This window comes from Plenodomus lingam (assembly GCF_022343315.1).
Source record: "Plenodomus lingam strain CAN1 chromosome Unknown contig_30, whole genome shotgun sequence".
NCBI lineage: Eukaryota > Fungi > Ascomycota > Dothideomycetes > Pleosporales > Leptosphaeriaceae > Plenodomus > Plenodomus lingam.
The window spans coordinates 519427-540442 of NW_027093945.1; the positions used below are offsets into that span (position 1 = coordinate 519427).

General features: G+C 52.4%; 7 protein-coding genes across 7 annotated transcripts; 4 read left to right on the forward strand and 3 right to left on the reverse strand.

The window, feature by feature from the left end:
* Window positions 1–348: 348 nt before the first annotated feature.
* On the reverse strand, window positions 349–3141 carry IAQ61_008481 (uncharacterized protein; the record flags this gene model as incomplete). The annotated part of the gene is made up of 1 exon (XM_066098016.1): window positions 349–3141. One exon carries the CDS (start codon window positions 3139–3141, stop codon window positions 349–351), a length of 2793 nt encoding a protein of 930 aa, XP_065952061.1.
* Window positions 3142–4896: 1755 nt separating this feature from the next.
* IAQ61_008482 (uncharacterized protein) lies at window positions 4897–6062 on the forward strand (the record flags this gene model as incomplete). Its single annotated transcript, XM_003838474.2, has 5 exons — window positions 4897–4961; window positions 5014–5135; window positions 5189–5197; window positions 5247–5666; window positions 5716–6062. 5 exons carry the CDS (start codon window positions 4897–4899, stop codon window positions 6060–6062), a joined length of 963 nt encoding a protein of 320 aa, XP_003838522.2.
* A 673-nt stretch (window positions 6063–6735) lies between these two features.
* On the forward strand, window positions 6736–9397 carry IAQ61_008483 (uncharacterized protein; the record flags this gene model as incomplete). The annotated part of the gene is made up of 5 exons (XM_066098017.1): window positions 6736–7546; window positions 7699–8090; window positions 8150–8208; window positions 8277–8660; window positions 8730–9397. Exons 2-5 carry the CDS (start codon window positions 7903–7905, stop codon window positions 9395–9397), a joined length of 1299 nt encoding a protein of 432 aa, XP_065952062.1. The 5' UTR covers window positions 6736–7546; window positions 7699–7902.
* A 39-nt stretch (window positions 9398–9436) lies between these two features.
* On the reverse strand, window positions 9437–13490 carry IAQ61_008484 (uncharacterized protein). Its single transcript, XM_003838476.2, has 3 exons — window positions 12849–13490; window positions 10642–12795; window positions 9437–10587 (listed from the first exon to the last, which is right to left on the reverse strand). The coding sequence occupies exons 1-3, from the start codon at window positions 13293–13295 to the stop codon at window positions 9643–9645; spliced, it is 3546 nt and encodes a 1181-aa protein (XP_003838524.2). The 5' UTR covers window positions 13296–13490; the 3' UTR covers window positions 9437–9642.
* A 455-nt stretch (window positions 13491–13945) lies between these two features.
* On the forward strand, window positions 13946–15585 carry IAQ61_008485 (uncharacterized protein; the record flags this gene model as incomplete). Its single annotated transcript, XM_003838477.2, has 2 exons — window positions 13946–13997; window positions 14048–15585. 2 exons carry the CDS (start codon window positions 13946–13948, stop codon window positions 15583–15585), a joined length of 1590 nt encoding a protein of 529 aa, XP_003838525.1.
* A 1115-nt stretch (window positions 15586–16700) lies between these two features.
* Window positions 16701–16958, forward strand: IAQ61_008486 (uncharacterized protein; the record flags this gene model as incomplete). The annotated part of the gene is made up of 1 exon (XM_066098018.1): window positions 16701–16958. One exon carries the CDS (start codon window positions 16701–16703, stop codon window positions 16956–16958), a length of 258 nt encoding a protein of 85 aa, XP_065952063.1.
* A 32-nt stretch (window positions 16959–16990) lies between these two features.
* IAQ61_008487 (uncharacterized protein) lies at window positions 16991–20209 on the reverse strand (the record flags this gene model as incomplete). The annotated part of the gene is made up of 6 exons (XM_003838478.2): window positions 16991–17457; window positions 17536–18346; window positions 18405–18997; window positions 19051–19217; window positions 19273–19921; window positions 19978–20209. Coding segments are annotated over 6 exons (2919 nt in total), but the record flags the coding sequence as incomplete, so codon positions are not given.
* Between the last annotated feature and the right edge of the window lie 807 nt (window positions 20210–21016).

The following is a 21016-nucleotide window of genomic DNA, read 5'->3' on the forward strand; positions in this document are numbered from 1 at the left end:
ATCACGTCCAAACCAAAACGCCAGATGCAGCATACCATGCCCTGTGCACGCATGCAAAGGCAACAACAAAAAAAAAGAGACCGTAAACCGTACTCCCACAACACAATCAAATGCTAGAATCTCGCCTCCGATGAAAAATAAAAGCAAATTACGCCGATGCTAAATGAACCCCTTGCCAGGGTTATATAAAAAAAAATGCGAGAATATCAATATGTGGTGGTGAGTAGTAGTATATGCGGTGTGTAGGATGCGAGACGAGTGCGTTGCATATTGCAATAAGACGTGGTAAAAAAAAACGTATAGGCCTCATCTTCAATCAACATATTCTACCAATCGTCCGAGGGGCGCTCAAACTTGGTCTGTCCAGCTCTTGCGCTTCTTCTTCGCTTGTTCTTCGTAAATGACGAGTTCGCGGCCACTGCGGTCGCCGCCGCGGCGCACGCGGTCGATGCCCAGATGCTCGAGGCCGTCTCTGCCGACGTGGATGCCGAAGCCGTACTTGATCGTGCCGGGCTCGGTGGCGGAGTCGTGATTCTCCTGAGTGGGCTGCTTGCTGGTGTTGTTGGCGAGCAGTGCCGGATCGGTGGGGGAGTCGTCCCGGAGGTTGTTTCTCGAAGGCCGAACGAGCGAGGCCACGGAGCGAGTCCATGTGTTTTCTAGGTATGCGGAGCCCATCAAGCGAGCAACAAGCTCAGGCTTGGTCTGGGGACGCGAAAATGCGCGGTCAGCGAGGATGGGCGATTGGTAGACCCAGCTGATGATTTCTGCGACGGTGTTACTGCGATGGGGGAGTGCTGCTCGGTGACGGCCAGGAATCAGAGCAAAGAGGCTGACGGTGTAGAGCGCGAGGAAAAAGCACAAAGCGTAATATGCTGGAAGATCTGCTGCGACACGGACAGTGTCCTGGTTGTCATAGTACTGGGTCCAAAAACATCCCCCTGCGATTACGGGAAGAGCGACGGAAATCAAAGAAACCAAAGACAAGACTGCAGTCTGAAAATGCCTGTTCTCAATGGCTGAAAGCGTGACTGAGAAGGGCAGGCGGCAGACATAGTCGACCAAAAGGGACTGTTCGGCTGTTGCGCCACCTTTGGAGGCCAGCGATATATACGGTTGAAGCACGCGAAAGGAGTAGTCGAGTGACAACAGAGCCAAGAAGAGGAAATGGCCAATCAGAGCCGGGATGAAGGAGTAGAGGAAGTTGGATGCCGAGAAACCACCACTATTCGTGCGTGCAAAGACCTGTGGAAGGAACCCGAGACGAACAGCGCTGTTGACAAAGCTGCCGACGTAGAAGGCAATGAGCAAGATACAAGCCACGACAACCCATGCAATGGCCGAGGTGTCCTTGAGATACCAAGGTAGGTATCGTAGTCGTACGTCAGGGCTGCGAATATCCATACGTATGGAGAAGTCGTTGCCCGAAGCTGCAGTACGTTCGGCCTTCTCCCTGATCTGACCTTGCTCAACTGCGTAAGACCTCGTTTCTCCACCCTCCTCGCCAATGCCATAAAATGTATCAGTTGGCCGCTTCGTCGTAGTCCAGTAACCAATGCGATCTGCACGACCGCTAACCCGTTGCCAGTCAGCCTTTTCGAATGTTTCTGAGCCATTGTAGTCGGCAAGATTATTGGACCGTTCCAGGAATGAAATGATGTCGGCAAGAGATCGGGGATCCCATCGCAATCCACTTGGGTTACGAATCAAGAATACCAGCAAGACCAGCAATGCGATCACTAGGAGAATGTACAAAACAATGACAGTCCAGATGACGCCCTGTACGGCAGTCCATCTCCAGATGCTGCGTGTTACGTCATATCGAACGTTGAAAGCAGAAGCGAGAAGGGGTATCGTCCAAGTGAAAAGCCAGAAAACAAGGTAACAAGACCCAACGCGGCGGTGACCGGCACGAAAGTGCTCGGTGTTGGGTAGCAGCCACTGCATGGGGTACAGTCGTAAAAAGACGGCCTGAGAACGTCGATGGAAGGAATCAGAGGCCATGGAGACGAATGGCATAACTCGCTGAAGTGCTGTTTGGATCTGTATGAGCCAGAGCAAGACGAGTGCTCCCATCAACGTCGGTAGGTATTGGAAAATGAAGTAGCGACCGTCGCCAAAACTCCCGTAATCCCACAACCCAATTCCTCCACTGCGATTCGAGTAGATGGCGCTGAAGATCAGGGCAGCAAGCACGAGGAGGCACAGGAGCATGTAGAAACCTAGCCATACCGGTCGGAGGATAGCGGGAAGGAAGTGGAGTTGAGCGTTTGACGGGCTGGCCGCTACAAAGACATCTTTCTGTACTCGTGGGGAAGAAGGTCGAGGCTGAGACTGCTGCCGTTGGTGGGCAGGTGTGTTGTAGAACTGCTGCTGTGGTGGAGAGGCGGGCACGGGTGGCTGCGAGGAAGAGTGGGCTGCCTTTGGCGAAGTTGGCTTTGGGGACTGTGAGTTCTTGCGGATTTGCACCAGCTGAGCGCGACCTGAAGACGGTCGTCGCACATGTAAAGGGGCTTGCTGCGACATGCGCTGCTGGGTTCTCTGCTCCTGGGCCATGTAACCAAGACCGTGGTCTGGCACTATACGCTCGACTGGATAGTCGTCGGCATCCTCGTCTTGGACAGCCTGCCTGATCTCTGGGTATACCCTTGAGCCCCGTACTTCCTCATCTCGCGTGAGCTGGTCGATGGCAAATCGTATGTATGGTGTCGTGTCTTGGCCTGGTGTCGTAGCCAGCGACTCTGTGTCCATGTCTCGCACAGCCGAGTGTCGTGTGTCGCGTGTGCGTGGTCTCTCCTCAGCAATGGTGGAGACGGCGGGCGACTGGGGGCGTTCGTGTGTGTAGGTATGGGCTGGCTGCTGTCTAGGGATGCCCACGCCGCGAAGAGAGGTCGTCACTGGGGCTTCGGTTGATGGCAGCACCTGCTCATGACTCTGTGATGATGTTGGAGTGCGATTCTGCGACGGCGGAGTCTGAAAGAAAGGTCTCTTGTCCTCGCCAGAGCTCGAAGTGTTCTCCGAGGCGCTCCAGTAGCCTTCGGAGGCTGTGAGGGAAGCGGCAACCGACTGCAGTGAGTTTTGGTGGGAAAGCTGAGGCTGCGAAACGTTGGTCTGCTTGAGCTGGAATTCAGGACCCCCTTTCATATCTTCTCTGGCACACTAAACAAAGAGTGGAGTCGTCGTGCAGGAACGATGGGCATCATGTACCAGACTTCTGGCTGCCACGGAGTTGTTTTTCTACTTGGACATGGCTGGTCCGTCTTCCTGGAGGCTGGGGGAGGCTGGGCCAGGGTCAACCCAACACACACTGCCCTCACCATTGGTGCGACAGCTATTGTGCGCAAATGGATTGGACGGGGCCTGAGGAGAACAGGTTTTTGATGTTTCGGTGGTTCGCCATGCTGGCCCATTCGCTGGCCGGTTGCAAGTTGTGCTGAAGATTGGCTACGGGCTGCGTTGTCACTGACGGGCCTTTGCCTTCCCCGCCTTTGTGTGCCTGGCTGAGCACGCTTTGCCATGTTAGCGTTGCGCTAAATTAGCGTTGAGTACGGAGTACTTGAGTTCTTTCAACACCATGCCCACTCATGCCCACTGCATAACTGACCTTTCATAGTATTCGGCCGTTTTGAGCACCTGACGATGACATAGGATAGTAGCCATTCTCGCAACCAAATGTCCCACCGAATCTTTATCCCACAATGGCGGTGAGGTGGAAGTGTTCCCTATTGCCTGATTTCCTGCGTGCGACGGCGATCTTTACTTCGCCAGATCTTCATTTCACCACCTACTACATACCCTAACGAACGACAACATATCGGCCATTACTTAATTAAAAGCCACATGAACGCCTAGACGGAGTGTTTCCCATCTTGTGAAAGCACTTGTACTGTACTTTCATAACCCTAGCCCGTATTTACAGGGCTAGCATAACGCCCAATCCCCATATCACAGCGACTCCGACCGGTCCAAGTCTGTTCAGCCATCTGCTCCATTTTCCAAGACTCTGAGACGGCTGTAATATGGAAAAGAGGCCTTTTTTTTATAGCTTATCTTAAAGCCTTCTTGTATTCATGGTGGCTGCTACGATCCCGCCAAAACGGCCCCAAACCATCCATTCTAAAGAGGTTGAGGCGCAAAATACGAATCTTCAGGTCCATTCCGAGTCGAGACGTCCCTGATCTCATACGAACTGTACTTCTGTTCGTGATACCATGAATCCATCTCAAGTTGCTGTACTGCCCATCATAGAGATTTATGACATGGACAGGGCATGCATCGAAACTAACAAAGAAAACGTCGCCACGGATCAGCGCTCCGTATAAAGAAATAAGTGTCAGTAATTTTATTGTTTGCAGACAATTTTGTGCGCGGCTGAGAAGCTTCGCTTTTGACCGTCTTTTATCGACAACCGAAAGCATATCGCTACACCGGTAACCAAAACAAGGCGCAGTCCTCACACCAAACCACTTGCAGCACTCCTTGAGCACCAGACCTCTGCCGTAATTTCAGCGGCGCAAACAAGCTTCGAACATGGGATGAATACAATAGCGAGCAGCCCAAGTCTCCAGAATGGCGGGACATGGCTACACAGAATAGGTCAGGCGTGGACTACAAATAGGTACAAGCGAGGCCCCCTGCCTATGTGTTCATTCAACATACGGGTAAGGCGTCTAAGGCCTCATTGCGAGTTCTTGGTGTCAGAGTGTACGCCTGTCAATGTTGGGAAGGGTCAACAAATCATAGCGTCCTTTGTTTTTCTTTCGAATCGATCTTCTCGTTACATTTCCTGGCTTCCTTTCACCCACCCTTAATTTTTTTTCAGAACATCAATATCGGACCTGTAGACAGCTGGTTTCCGCTTGCAAATCATAGTATTCACATGATAGATTAGTATATACTATGGCTGCTTCGATTTCCAACGCGACATACTTTGACTTTCATTGCCAAGGCAGTGGGGGAAAATGGTATGAGGAACTACATTCTCCCTCCTACTTACACATCACTAACGGCTCCTAGGTGGGCCTGCCCTGAAGGTAGCGCCTCGAAGTTTGTAGGATGCTGCGTCGATGACCCTTGTTCCAAAGGCTGTGCGCAAGGCGATCTTCGATCTGTCGGTTACAATACATCACATTATGGAGGTATGATACTGGTGTTGAATTGGGTTCTGAAGAGCATCGCTAACGTAAAACAGAATGGCCAGGTGAGAAGCAATTCAGCACCCAAACAGAGTTCTATTAACGTCGATATAGATGCGAGTTGTGGCCAAGCGAGCAACTTCTTCTCCTGTATAGCCGGAGATTCATTTTGGGGCTGCTGCAAGTCCAACCCGTGTGCGTCGCCTTCAGCTACATGCCCCCAAAATGACTTGACTCCCGCTTTCATGGACCAGACCTACCAGTTCAACACGTATGCCAGGACTGGAAGTTCAGCACCTAGCCCTAGTGCTTCATCCGTATCCTCAAAGAAGAGCAACACGGGAGCGATAGTTGGCGGGGTAGTTGGTGGCGTGCTTGGACTTTCTCTTATCGCAGTTCTCATCTACTTTCTGATGCGCAAGAAGAAGCGAAACCAGGTCGCAAGTGGGGGCGATTTGAGCCCTGCTACTATGGCAGCACTGCAAAAGGAGAAGGGCCCTGGAACACCATACACCCCACTTAGCGGCCAGTCACGTAAGTATCTTGGATATAATAACTTAGGTAGATATTGACACTCACCCAGCACCGCCTACGTACTCAGCTCCTCATGACAGGTACCAAAGCGTATCACTGCCATCGAAAAACACTTATGCTCATTACGCAAACCACGACAACGGCCCTCAGGAGCTTCCAGCCGACGCTCCGTTATCTCAGGAGCATAGATTTTCCGAACTACCGGCAACCCAGTCGGACAGTGTAGGTCGCCATCATATTTCTGAGCTGCCTGTCGAAACCTCGGATATTCAGTCATCGCATACCGGTACATCTCCTAGGCAACTCCAGACTGAGTTTTCGAATGATCTGGCCAAACATACAAACGAGAATGTAGGGTTGGGTGTGTCGATAGATGAAGGGTCGCGGAAACACTGAGCTGGATGAAAAGACGGCCTTGGCTTTCCGATGAGATACTAATACACACTTTACCTCCATGTTAAAATTTACAAAAACAATAAATAAACGTTAGTAGAAATATACCAAATCCACACATGAAATTTTTATCAAATATCCAAAATATCTTTGCAATCTTGCAGCGTTATAAGTCATACCGAACAAACACAAGCCGAGACTTCTTTGTTCGCATCAACATTGAATCCCAGCCCACGTGCACCAGTCATCCTCAAAACCATGAATCCTTGCAGAAACACATTAGCTTATCCTGTTGCTGCGCTCAGCCCACCCCCCAGTGCATATGCATTCGTCATTTGCCGAAGGTGGCAACCCTCCTCCCCTCTCCCTCTCCCTTTTCCCCTCCAACGCTGCCACTCTCAGCCCCTAACCCGTCCACCACGCACATGGCCCAGCATGCACAACTGCCATCGCCACCCCGACCGCCACTTGTACACCAGCTGTGTGGTATGGGATTCCGCCACATGTGTCAGGATCGCGCATGATTAGTCGTCGTGGGAATCAGCTAGCTCTGGGATAGGTATATACCCATAATCTGCAGCCCTAGAACTACCGTATAGGTATCTATCGCCACTCCCCTCGACGTACCTAGGTAATAAGTAAAGATATCACGAGCCGTACGGTAGAATGAGAGTTTGCTTTCTCAAAGACTGGAATTGCGTTGGACTGTGGTTTACTCATATACATATCCATGACAACCAAGGTCAGCCAGCTAGAACGGTCGCCGATTCCTGGTGCTGGAATGTGCTGGGCGTACCGGTATGACATACAGTACATGCTGTTACCTACCTTTACCTAGCTGGTACCGGTACTCCATCTGCTCGGTATCGGGTCTCGGTTATACTTACCCGGATGACTACTCCTCCACGCAACACAACATGCAATCAGCTCTAGCCATGCATACTGCATAGCCTTACCATGTGTGTCAGTAATCTGACACCGATGAGCCTCGTGCGGTCGATCTGGCCGGAAATTCAGTTCTCAGGTTGCGCAAGTATTTTGTGGTAAGTTGGGAATGGTGTATGTTTGTTTGAGTCTGGCATAGTGCTGGGAATCATTCTTAAGGCTGGCCAATACCGGTATAGGTCACTATCCTAGCCTCAAGTACCTACCGCTAGCAATAGAATAAAATACCATCAAATAGTCCCATAGCTCACCAGTCCACAAATCCCCGCACGCCCTGGTGTCGTGAAACAAAACAAAAGGAAAACGCCCTGTGGACTCTCACCCCGCGCCCCGTTTCAACAACAAACAACCCTTGTCACAGCTCCAAACTCGTGTATACATGTGCGCAAAGTGTGCGTACATACGGCGCTCGTATGAGTGAGATCTTAGCCCGGTGCCGCAGCCATGCGTCATCCACACGATGCCCTCGTCCTTTGTTCTGCGTAAACGGGAAGGGCGATGCTAGGGGGTGAAGGGGAGAGGGTGGATAAGCTGGTGAGAAAGTAAGCAGTGCATATTCCTCTGCTGCGGGCTGTGATTACCTCACTTTTTGGCCCTTTTGAAGTCTTCGGTTGGGTTTTTTGGTGTTGCTCTTGCTCTTGCTGTTGCCAGTCATTTCAACGGATTTTGCTGCTCTCTGAGCTGATGAAATGAGGATTTTTCGTCTTGCAGAATTTTGAATCGCCGGACACATTTGAGATTCTGCAAAATATCCTTCCATCTCAAGTTGCGACTACATTTCTCTTTACTGCTGTGGTGCTCGACTTTACCTTTTCTCACAAGGTTGCGGCGCGCAACAAGGTTCCATTGTTATCACCACTACCATATCTTGCATCGAGGCCTGCGCCAGAGTGAAAGTATGAACAACAGCCTACACAGACGACAAGATTTCGGGCCACGATGTCCTGCGGGTGGGAAATGGTGGGCTTGTGGCTACGGCACCTATTTTGTGGGCTGCTGCGTGAAAGATCCATGCGAAATCAGTTGTGCGCAGGGCAATTTGTATCCGGGCGGGTTTGACCCAGATGCGTATGGAACATTTCCTGAGTATGTAGGCGAAAGAAGGACGTTCAGTTCGGCATAGATTCTGACTTTGAGGTCTCTAGCGCGACATGTGGTTCTGGGAGTATGTTTTATACATGTACGGCCAAAGATACGTTTTGGGGTGAGTTAACTCTGCGTACTTGCTAAATGCACGAACACGGTGTGAATGATGCTAATGCGGTCTTTTAGGATGTTGCAAGTCAAATCCATGTAGTCAGAAAGTCTGTCCAAGTGGAGACCTCGAGCCTGCGTATATGAATCGCAACGATCAACTGCTTGCATACAATGCAACGGCTGCTTCTACTACATTCGCAACCGTTACCCAGACTTCAGCCGCTGAGACCGCAGGAGCGACCGACACATCGAATACTGCCCAAGAAAAAGATGATACGCCCGTAGCTGCCATCGCAGGTGGTGTGGCAGGTGGTGTCTTCGCCCTCACTGCCATAGCAGGTTTCCTAATCTACTACTGCTGCTTCATCAAGAAATCGAGAAAAGCCCGCGCAGAAAGACAAACAGCAGAAGAACAGACAAACAAAGAAATGCAACTGCGACTTCAACAGCACCGCGATGGTACGTAACTTGCGCCCAGAAACCTCCCTCCTACTTTCTCCTCACTACTAACTCGGAACAACAAAACAGCACCACCAGACTACACAAGCCCCTCACACATCCCAGCCCCTTTCCACCACTCCACCGACAACAGCAACAGCAATAACAATAACACTTACTACGCCTACACCCACCCGCACGAAGACCAACCGCCTTCCCCACAAGAACTCCCCATCCACTCCCCCAATCCCAACAAGTCCTCCCCAACCCACACCCGTGGACCCTCCGAACTCTCCGCCGACAACACACTGAGCGAACTCGAAACCCCAGATACAACACCAAAGCACCATCCAGGCGAATTCAAACAGATACCCAGTGCGTTTGTGCAGACGCCGCCAACGGAGTATACCGAGGAAGCGCTGCATGTGCGGAACGGGGCACGCGGGCGGGGGAGACGGAGTAGGTTCGTGGAGATGAGTCCGATGGGTGGGGTTGCAAATGGGGCGCGTGATGCAAGATCAACGGATCCTGTGGTTGCGAGGAGTGCGTGGGTTGCACCGCAGGACTGGGGATTTTATCCTCCGGCTGTGGCGGAGGGCGGGTTGAGGAGTCAACGGGGAAGTCGGAAGGGGCGGGGGTTAGGGGTGGATGGGGTGGATGATATCATGGCGAGGATGGGAAGATTGGAGAGATTGGATGATCAGAGAGCGGTGAGGGGTGGATCGAAGCCGTGTCGTGAAGACGTTGGTGACACTTGATTCTTGTGGATTTGTAATATAGTCTTGATGTACTATTGATAATTTGTAATTCCGTTCCATTCAGAGTGACCTTGTAACACCGTGATATTGATTCAAGAAAAGGCGCTAAAGCCACGGTTGTGAAGCACAACAATATCCCATCAAGGTTACGCCTAAACACCTTCCGATGCAAATGTTACATGTACAACCCAAGACTGTAAACCGTCAAACACTTCCCCAGCCCCAAAATGCATTCTTCCAGCCCCTCAAGTGCTCCCATGACTCCTCAACTTCCTCATTCCCGGCCCAACACTGCTCGAAAAACTGGTAATATTCTCCCTATCCCCCTTTTCACCCGCCACCGCATGTACCGTCTTGCGCATTTTTTTCATCGGCAGCTTTGACTCTTCTCCATTACCACGCTGCTTCTTATTTGGCGGCAAAGCCATAACCACCGTGTCTGAAGACTGGGAGACGAGAGGGAGAGGCTGGGTATGAGCTTCCTGCGCGACGATGTTAACATCGAGTTCACGCAACGAGGCTCCCGTGGTAGGTAGATTGGAGATAGTGTGGGCGTGCGCACTAATGGAGGGGTTGAAGTTGGGCTTGGAAATTTTGAGGTTGAACATGTCAGTAGGGGAGGAGAGGGCGTTGGTGGCATCGTTGAAGATGGGTTGTTTCGACGGGCTGCGAGTTGTGGTATCTACGGGAGCAGGCCCATCACGAAGTCGGGAAAGAATATTCTCATGAGCTTCAGTCCGCGGGAGCGTGGAGGGGATATTGTAGTTCACGCGTTGTGGTGTCTCGCCAGTTGGGTTGTACTCAATGAGATTCTGGTTTGCAACAACTTCGCGCAACTCGTGGAGTGGTGCACGAATATCTGCATCGGGCGCCAGGGCGGGCAAGGTCTCCTTCAGAGTTTCTGCTTGGGCTGTCATCTCCGACTCCAAAGACTGGACACGCTCAAAGGACGAGGACAAGTGGTCTCCAATGCTGGCGTAAGAAGCTGCCACAGTCGAAGATAGAGAAGCGAGCGTGTTGGTGTGGGCCTCGTGATGAGTGTTATTCTGTTCACGGATGCGGGCAACAATGTCATCAAGAGACTGCAGCTGTGTGTCCAGATGTGCCATTTGAGCCTCGACAGTCTTGACTGTGCTTGCATGAACAGACGTGGTGGTATCCTTGATTGATGAAGACTGCTCAGTGGCGGCCTATGCATTTCAATATCAGTATATTTCGGACATAGTGGAACGGCAAAAACTTACAGCAAAGTCGGACTTGATCTTTGTCTTGACAGCATCGCGAGACTTCGAAACGCCTGCAAGGATGTCGCGGGATCGGTTTGACCACGCGCTCACTCCTTCAGTGTATGCCTCTCGCTTCGACTCAAAGATTACATTGGCAGCACTGATGCCAGCGCTCACGTTCGCAAGTTTTTCATCTAATCTCTTCTCTTGCGCATCTGCGTTTGCAGTGATAAGGGCCGCGATCTGCGTTAGTAATTGTTGACGATCCTCGGCTGCCTTCTGCTTCTCCTCGGCCACTACTTGTTCCAGCGCGGATTGAGAAGCTTTGTTGGCTTCGATCATAGTAGTGTCTGCCTCGAGAACCTCATGGTGCAGGCGCTCATTCTCAGCCTGCTGATCGCTGAGGTCCTTGACTAGGTCGTCAAAAGTCGTCTTGAAATCACGTCCTAGCGAAGCGTATGAAGCATGCACTTGCATGTGGAAGGCCTCCAACTCGGTGATGATGCTCGCCGATATTGTCTCTGCAGCGGCAGAAAGCTCATCAAGACCTGCACCAATCTTCTCCTTCACATCCTCTCTTAAGGTTTTGATTTCCTCTAGGACTTCGTTCATGTGATCGCGAGACTGCAGAGTCTGTTCATTAACTTCCTTCTCCGAGCTCTGATATGCCTGCATTTTTTCTTGTAGGAATGACTGAGACGCACCGAGCTTCTCAAGCTCGTCCCTGACAAAATTCTGCATTCGCTCAGCAAGTGTGCTCATCAGCTGCTCTTGCTGCTGTTGGAACTCCTCTATCCGATCCTCCACGAGGCGTGTGGTATCAACCACCTTGGTCTGTGAAGAATTCCAGTTGCGTCGATTCTGTGACTGGAGCTCCGACTTGCGACGAATCTTCGACCGCAGCCCATCGATCGCAGACGTGGTCTTTCCGAGTGTGAAGATCATATCCTTTCCGAGATTTGCAAGCTCCTCCTCCGTCTTCTCATGCGCTTTTCGTAGTTCAGCCTCCTCCGCCAAGTTCTGTCGCGTGTGTTCAAGAACAATCTCAGTCTTTTCAAGAATGCCTTTTGTACCGTCCAAAGCCAATTGTGCCTGCTCGTGGTCCTTCTTCAAAGTTGCAAAGTTAGTCATTAGCTTGAAAAGATCTTCGACCTTATTCCTAAGGTTGACTTCCATGGTCTCGAGCTTGTCGCGCTGCTCCTCACTCAGTATACGTCGAGACTCGCTAACGGTCGTAATCTCTTCATAGTTCTCCTGCGTGAGGTAGACACCGTTCCGCTGGCGCGTGGCAATCAATTCACTTTTCAACTTCTCAATTTCCGCGGTGTACTCCTTGAGTAGAGTCTTCTTGTTGATTGCTTGGTTGACTTGCGGTTTGTTTCGGATGTTCTTTGCTCGGAATGCGTAGTCGAGGGTCGAAATTGTCTCCTCAAGGTTGCTCTTGGCTGGCGATAGCGTTGCAATGATGCAGGTTTTCGTTCGTCCACCAAGCGAGTCTTGCAGCAGACGCGTCAACTTTGACTCCCTGTACGGGATATGCGAGCTTCGTTCGACGAGCGCGTTGATAACACGACCCAAAGTCAGCAGGCTCTTATTGATCAGACCGGCTTCCGCTGCCCGCTTGTTTTCTGCTCCACTGCGCTGAATGTTCTCGCTTCCGGCCAAATCAACAAGGTTGAGCTTGCCTGCGCTCAGGTATTCCTGGCCATCTTCGCTGGTACGCTTAATGTAGACGGTGATTGTGAAGACGGTGTGACTTCGAGAACTGAGATCGTTACACTTTGTTGCTGCGACTTGTCGCTTGTGACTTCCGTTGCGCAGAAGTGTGATACCCTCCACCGCAGTCTTCAAGTGGCACTCCTCCATCCCCTGGACCATAGTCGTGCTGTGGCCTTTCTTGCTGTTGTCATCGAATATTTTCAGCTTCGTAGAGTCGTCTGGAGAGAGCAAGTCGCGGAGTTCCTCATTGTACAATTCGATGAAAGAGCATTTGACTGAGTTCTCGGTTTCGTCTGCTTCGAGGCGCTGGAAAAGGGCGTATAGAACGCGGGGAATAATACCGGCTGCGTCTGGTAAGGGAAGGACGTTTGAGATGTCACCAGTCATGGTGTAGGTTTTCCCTGTGCCAGTCTGGCCATACGCGAAGATTGTGCAATTGAAGCCATCGAGAACCTTTGTGTACGTTAGCTAGACTCTCCACCAAGAGACCAGCAGAAGAAGGGTACCTCGTCTAATATTGGCGAAACAACCTCGTCAAAGACCATGTTTTGATCAGCGGCTGATGAGAAGACCTTGTCGAATTGGTAGGTTTTATTGCTCAGCGCACTTGGGCCCATGGAGAGATCGACTGTTGTGCCCTTGATCCCATTTGTCGAGACGACAACACCACTATTCTCGCGTACTTCACGATCATTACGCCCTCGACACCGGACGACAACATTGATGTTAGTCTCCTCACCACCCTCTTCATATTCGCTCACTTTGCGCTTTAGAGGCGACGATCGTGGTGCGGTCCTTTGGGATGCCACCGACTCTGCGCGGGAGGTGCGCCCTTCCATTGCCGGCGTTGCTGAGCGGCCGCGCGCCAAGTGTAGAGGCCGAGCAGCTGGTGGACGCATCGAGGACGTGGTTGTCCGCTTGACCGGCGGGCCTGGTCGGGGAAGGCCAGACATGCTGTGGTTAGTATTTTGCAGTCTGCGGTTGGGAATGGGTTTGTGGGTGATGTCGTTCCCGGCAGCGAAGGCAACGAGGCGTAAACTACCACAACAAACAATGCGCGTGCAGGGATCCCGTTAGCGTCGGCGCTGTATTCGCGCTAAGGGGCTCCGCACCGCAGCACCTCCGCCTTGCACGTCAACCGTCAACCGTCAACCGTCAACCATCGACAATACCCAAAGACTGTCAACCACATGGATACACCATACTATCTGCTTCTTTGGTACCTACACCAGACCTCTATACCATCTCCACGTGTAGGCCCAAAGCACACTTCTCTATAAACATACATGGTGTGCTGCTATGCACAAGTCACACCCAACACCTACCATTGTGCCCCACCATTCCACCATTCTCGATAGATGAACGAACCCATCTTGGAGTATACTTACTTGCTTCACTAGCCTTCGACTTGCCAAATTGCTTCATATCTTCCGGAAGTGCTCGTTGTGATTTGACCGGGTTATCCCTATTTGGGCCCACCTATATGCTGTCCTCGTGAACAAAGCACGAGCGCAACATCGTTCACAAGCTAGGCAACACATAAGTCAGCAAGCGTACACCCCCCCTTCTCCCCCTGGCAAGCCTGCCTGCCCCGATACTCAAGATGGATGACAACATTATGCAACTGTTTCCAGGGCGCAGTGTGGGTTTCTTAAGTATGTATGCGGCCCCATCCTGTAGACGTAACTGGGCTGACATTCCACAGCCCTTGGATGTTCACTCCATGAGATCTTGACCACGATAAAGGCCGAAGTCAAGGCGTTTCCACGATTTCAACTATATCACGATGACCTGCGCCCGATAGAATCGCCCGTCCAGCTTGTTCTACCAGACAACGGTCTGCGGTTACAGTTCGACGGACCAGATCAGCGGTTGCGGCTGATAGAAGTACTAGACTTTGCCAAAGCAAAGCTTGTGTACAACAATATCGAAGTCTTCAAACCTGGAGATGGATATAGTGGTGTGTCGGGAGCGTCTTCAGGACCAAGATTCAGGCACATCTACGACAAGTTACTGGGACCGACATATGGAGGAGAGTATTTACCGCCAAAGTCGGAAGATGCAAATGCGCGAGGGACTTATAACCTTTCGTACCCGGGGGTAGCTTTCAACTTCCCAGTACAGCATTCTGCCTACTCCCCGAAGAAGGACTTCATCTCTCTGTTATCCTCTTCAGCAACAGGACCCGCTCTATCAATGGCAGTATTCACTGGCGAGTCGTGGCAGAAGGCTCGAGGCACGCTCTTCACAGCCATTCCCCCGCACCCACGCTCTCTATCAGTAAACAAGAGCAAAGAAGGACCCGATGAGATTGAGCTAGTCAAAGTCCACGGCCAAGGCAGAATCGAGCTCCTCCGGCGTTCCAGCCCGCCCTTCTGGATCATCCTCAGCGAAACCACACCACAAGACCTCATCATGGAACTCGGGGCCCCTGACTCCATCTACCGCAAACACGACCATCGCCTCTCGATCCACAAGGACCGTCGGACCAGCGACGCCTCGGATCTCTCCCCCACTGGCCTCACCGCAGACGACGACTCGGACCATGCGTCGGCCATCAACACCGACGGCGAAGACGCCTGGTCAGACTCGAGCTCGGCCGTGCTCTCCGCCCACGACCGCGAAGTCGCCGCCGCCGAGCACTTTTACAACTACTACCACCACGGCTTCGACATTCTCATCTCCCAACCCACCACCCTCTCCCCAGCTCCCCCCACCGCACCAAACACCACCACCACCCACGACAACCCCCCCAACCAACCCCTCACCGCACAACCCCTCCACCACCTCACCGCTACCAAAATTATCTTCCACGGCAACATCCCAGGCTCCTACCAATTCAACCGCCACCGCCGCTCCCGCTGGTCCCTCCAACACATCCCCTCCCCCTCCCCCCTAACCTCGGAATCCCCCTTCCCCACAATCTCCTCCCACCTCAAACACGCCTTCCACACCTCCTACGCCTCGGACGAACAGGAGCGCCTCCAGCAACGCGCCATGGCTCTCAACAGAGGCTGGGGCGATAGTCCCGGCAGCAGCTGCGAATTGCTTGGTGGCTGGGAGGATGGCGCGTCTGCGCGACGGGGTCAGGGGGCTGGGGTTGCGAGTTTGATGGCGCAGGGGAGTGTGGTGGTGGGTGGGGAGGCGGTTGGGGGTGTGGGGAATGTCGAGTTGTTTGGGTTTCCGGGGTTGGTGTTTGAGGTTTTGAAGAATGGGGCGGTGAGTGGGTTGACGGTTTATTGAGGGGGAGGGGGCATTGTTGTGTGCATGTATGCATGTAGATCTGGTCTTGGATTTGAAATGATTCATCATCACCCATGCCAGATACAATCATCATCCCTATTAACAATAAAACAAAATCCATCTCCCCCAACAAGCACCCACAAACACATATACATATCAAAGCGCAAGAATAAACATTTTCATTAAGCGGACAAGTTCATAAGCTCGCTAAGCTGGGTGAGTGACATGGGCAACCCTAGGACAAAAGACCAGAAAGAAGACACCCAACACAAAAAAAAAGCCGTCATCACTCGCACCCGTCTCGCCCTTCCCCTTCTCCCCAAAAAAGAAGAAACAGGGGTTGGGAAGAAGTCGTGAGGGAGAAAAAGATTCGCGTGCGCGCATCATGCTTCGACTTTAGATTTTGTTTTTTGGCCCCAAGTCCCAAGTTGGCAGCCAAGTCCAAGCTGAGCGTTTGCCAAGGGCATAGTGTCCATCCCTCACCCTTTGCATTTCATATCCGTCCGTTTTCCCGTGTCTGCCTTGTCGCACTGTCTTGCTTTCCTTTGGTTTGCATTCCATTCCATTCCAATCCCATCCCTTCCCTTTCTTGGCCCAGACATATGCGTGCCTCTACATAGAACAGCACGAATCCCCGCGCCTCATACCGTGCTCTAACAAAGTTAAGAAAAAAAAACGAAAACGAAAACGAAAAAAGATAGAGATAAAGAAACGGTCGCGTGACGGGAAAAAAATAAAAGAAGAAAAAGAGGACAAGACACGGTGGTTTTCATCGCCAGAGAAACCACCAAGACCACACCAAAAAAAACCCCAAGGAAATTGTTCGATAACGGCGACAAAGACTCTCAAGGCACAAGGCCCAGAAGTTTTGTTGACAAAAAATGCCAAGTGCAACAGTTGCGCCTCCAGACTGTAGCGAGAATGAGAAACAAAGAAACCATCCGCGCAGTGAGGGGGGAATCCCGAAAGAAAAACTCCATGAAAATGGAATGGGTTGGGAAGAGAAGGAGAATAAGAAGTGACGGAGGGCAACAAGAGGGTGGCCCACTAAGCCCAATGAGAAAAGAAAAACAGTTGATATATCAGGGCATGACGAAGCGGCGAAAAGTGGCGCAATGGCGAGACGCAAAGCTTCGGAAATCCGTAAGAAACGCAGTAATGAATACAGTTTGTCCAAGGGTGTGTTCATCTCCGACCAAGGGAGCGGGATGCTGTGTGCAGACGTGTATTTATTTTCCTTCTTCTTCAACAAGGCCAAAGATGAGGGGACGTGGATTACCGCTTTTGAAGTAGAGGGCATGTCGAAGAAACTTGGGAAGAGTAGGAGATACCGTGGTTTCGGATACTGCGTCGGTCGTTACAATAGGCGTTAAAAAGAAAAAAGTGTGAGCGGCCAAAGTGTTCGTCATCTATCGCTGCCGACGGATTGTCCAGGATCGCTGGTTTGTGGTGTGCGCAGTTGAGATGAGCTTCCATAACTCGAAAGCTGCTTCTGCTGTTCCTTCTGGCCGCTGGGCTTGCGCTTAAAGAAGCTCTTGATCTTGCTGGAGGTGGTCAATCTGCTGGGGCTGACAGCGTTTGGATTCGAATCTGTGTTGGGCGGGCTGGTATCCAGGGTCGGTTCTTTAAGGTGAGTCCGGCCGTCGGCTTCGCCATTTCGAACGTCCCGGGTGCGACGTCTAGTGCTCATTTGCCGCCACCAGCTTGAATCACGTGTTCCATCCGATCTGGTCAAGTTGCTCTCAGCACTCAGCTTGCTGTCGTCCCATTGTGGTAGCTTGGAGCCGTCGAGGTTCCCGTTGCCAGTGTGCGAAAGATCGACCTCAGAATGACTTTGGGACGATGGCTGGGGCAAAGGGTAGAGACTGACAACTGTTTCCCGGTTAGCATGATTTGAGATTCATGATGATGTCGAGTGAGCCATGTGAGAAGATGGCAATGGCAACTTACCTTGACTCCGTCTGGACGGAGCTGTCACTGGTCTGACAGTCTCTTTGTCCTTCTTGGAGGAACCGCTAGTCAACGTATCCTTACGGTCTCCTTTCGACCGATCCTCGAGGATGGGAGGAGATGACGCTTTAGCGTTGGAGTCAGGCGAGTTTGGTGCTTGGGTGACGAGGATAGCCGTAAGACTTGGATCACCGCTACCCCGTCTTGATGAGTTGTGATTTTCGCGCGACGACACGGTCCGTTGTCCGAATCCGCATCCGCCAACGGCGGAAGAACGCCGCGAGCCTCGGTCGACACCCAGCGAAGATCTTCGCGATGTCGAAGCACCGGTGACGGAACCTGTTGAGCCACGCCGCCCAGCGTCCTGCGGTGAGCAGAATTTGCCAGGGCCGGAAACGGTGGGTGTTGCCGGCATGCTGGCATTCACTCTGGCTGGACTTCCAGATCGCGGGCTGGGAGTTGGATCCCCTCTGAAACCTGGCTTCAGTAGTCCGAGGGCGAAATGCGGGGTTTTCTGTTTTCGATGACGTTCCTCGTCGATTTTCCTCTCCCATATCGCCTTGTTTGTCAAGATCTCGTCAACGGCGAAGCGCATCGCTGGCAGGATATCTGCGACTGCCTCGAACAGCGGCCTCGCGAATATGTTCATGAACCCAATCTGCGACTCTCCCAGTTTGATCACATCGTCCCTGACAGGTGGGCCGCCAAACAGACAAGATGTCATTTGCAATTCCTCTTCCATCATGCCTTGATTGCTGAACTCGTCTGTGAGAATATTCGCCCATTTCGCTGCCGTGTCGAATTTACGTGCCTAAGAAAGGAGGTGATTAGACGACAAGGGAAAATCCGGCAGGGATGACCACACTTACCACATTGCATATATCTGCGCACTTGATGAGCAGTCCGCAGGTTAGGTCCTTTTGTTCCTCGCGAACCTTGACATTCCAAGCATCGAGAATGCCTTGGTCGTGGGCGACCTTCTCTTGCAGGCTACCGAGATCGCTCATGTACTTAAAATGCAAGCCCATATCAGTCGCAAGGATGTTATTGATCATCAACTTTCGCAACGAGGTGTCTGCGAATGCCTTGGGCCAGTAACGCCGCAGGATTTGGGAATAGGCGGCACAATGAAAGGATTCGAGAACAGAGCGATCATTGTACAGTTGCGCTAATGGCGCATTCAGCGTAACCAAAAAGGCATTGTTGACTCCAGGATGACCCACGTCGTGGCCAATGGCGGAGATGAGAAGCGTGAGCGCATCGAACGGCTTGAGCAGTTGAGCAATCGGGGACAGGGGCGTGTGCGTTCCATCGAAATCTGATGGGTATGGTGGTAATGTGCCAATGCGAACGAGGAAGTAAAAGAGAGCCTGTAGAACGTCGACGACGTGGCGAAAATTGTGGTATTTCACAAACTCGTTGTATGCCGTACGGCTGGCCAGGAGGAATACAATCAGCTCATCTTGTGGTGACCGTCAGTAACCTGCCTGCCCCAGCGAACTTGGCCACTCTTACCTTCTGTCATGCTCCACTTCTCAAGCTCGGGCATCTGTAGCGCATGCTTGAGCATAACAAGCGCGGCGTAGAGCAACTCATCGTCGGTTAGTTCATGCGCACAAAAAGCCCATGTGCCGACCCTATGCTCGACGATTGCCATTCGGTCTTCATCCAGTTCAAAGTCGCTGTCCCCCCAAGTTAGCCGATGATCTTGCTACAGCGACGGGAGAAGAAACCTACGAAGCGTCCAGCGAGTCGCCGACGGTCTCCGGATTGCAGATGCCGGTCATCAGGTTCGAGACCATGGCCTCTCGCAAATAGGCGTACGGCTTTGTGTCATCCACCCCAACCCAAGACAACTTCCGGTTTCTCTTAGTCGTCAGGAAGCTGGCTTCCTCGCGCGAAAAGTCTTTTTGTAACCGATAGCCTTGGATGACCAGGCCATGCATACGGTCCTTGGATAGTGGGCTGGACAGCACATCCACGGCTCCCGCGTCCAGATAGCGAGACAAGCGCATCGAGTCTGTGAGAAGGTTGGAGGAGGCAAGGCCCGGCGAAGGTAGCGGTCCGCTTGAAGGCGCATCTTGGTTGAGTCCTGTCAGCATGACGACGGGTACGACAAGCTTGGAGAAGTTCTTGGACGATATCTCCGAGGAAATATGGGTCAACAGATGCATGGCGTAGATATCGTCCGGTTCGGTAGCATCTATTCGTATCAGGCGCGACGACGTGGGCGAGGGGGTCCGAGGTTCGCGAGAGAGTCGCTTCGCGCGCTGTTCTTCGTCGTAGGGAATGTCTATGATTACAAACGTGGGCACGTTGGCTTTTGTGGATTCAAGGATGGAGGAAATGTTCGCAAGACATGATTTGCCAGAACCGCATACATAGACTGTGCCCAAGGGTTAGTGGTGATTGCAGATGCAGGCGTGCGGGCGTCTGGCCTACCTTCGTTGAACATGGTCAAGATGGCCTCGACATTGTCGTGGACCTCGCGCGGCGACGTCTTGCCCAATGCAAAGTAACTCTGGCCTACATTTCCCGTGCTTGTCCGCGCAACCAGCGACTTGGATAGCGTCTCCTTGCGCACATGCTCGTCATTCGCCCGCCGGTCGATGTAAATCACATTACACGCGCCATTGTCCATGGTCTCCGCTTGTCGCCCCAGCAGCCCCCGTATCTTAGCGCAAAAGGGTGGTGCGGACAAAGGTCACGGGCTCAAGAGCCAGGGCGGCAAAGGTGTCGAGGAGGTCGCTGGGTTGACGGGGCGATGCGATGGGAGGGCAGCGACTCGGTCGCAAGTGCGCAGATGCGAATGGGTGGGCGCAGAAAGGAATTAGAAGACAGCAGCAGTAGGGGTGCTACAGAGGGTGCAGAAGCCGGCGGAGTGCGTGGGGGAGCGCAGCGCACGAGATGGGATGTTCTATGGTAAGTGTGCGCCCGTTGGTCTGAGATGCAATCTGAAACGACGATGCTAGAAGGCAGCCCTGGGGAACCCAGCAAGTTGGGATGGCGATCTCGAGATGGCGGCAACAGCAGTAGTAGCAGCCGTGACAATGGTAGCAGCAGCAGCAGCAGCAGCGGCAATGTAGGGTTATCGCAGTCTGTTTACGGACAAAAATAGAAATACGAACGGCGATGCGACGAGGAGGGGAGGGGAGGGGAGGGGGGGGGATGACGGCTAACGACGTCTCAAGGAAAGGCAAGTGCGCTCGTGGTGGGATGGGAAGGCGCAGCAGTCGGAGACAGCAGGTGTGCGTCTCAATGCGGCCGGGAGGGTCTTGCCTGGCGAGGGCTCGCAGCTCGCAGGTTTTGCGCAGCCTGAGGGCGCCGCTTTGGACTTCTAGTTCTAGGTGGAGAGGTAGAGAGGTGGAGGTGGAGGTGGAGGTGGAGATGGATAGGTATCAAAAGAGAGGCCGACTGGCCACGGAGGGCATCAGCAACAGCAGTAGCAGCGGGAACAGCAAGCGGGAAACAGCCAACAGTA

What these genes read in the sequence shown, in the direction of transcription:
- IAQ61_008484 (XM_003838476.2), bottom strand. Translation starts at nt 13,295, where the DNA reads ATGTCTGGCCTTCCCCGACCAGGCCCGCCGGTCAAGCGGACAACCACG. An exon ending in TTTCGCCAATATTAGACGAG is followed by an intron (nt 12,796 to 12,848) that starts GTACCCTTCTTC and finishes ACGTACACAAAG; the next exon opens with GTTCTCGATGGCTTCAATTG. An exon ending in AGATCAAGTCCGACTTTGCT is followed by an intron (nt 10,588 to 10,641) that starts GTAAGTTTTTGC and finishes TGAAATGCATAG; the next exon opens with GCCGCCACTGAGCAGTCTTC.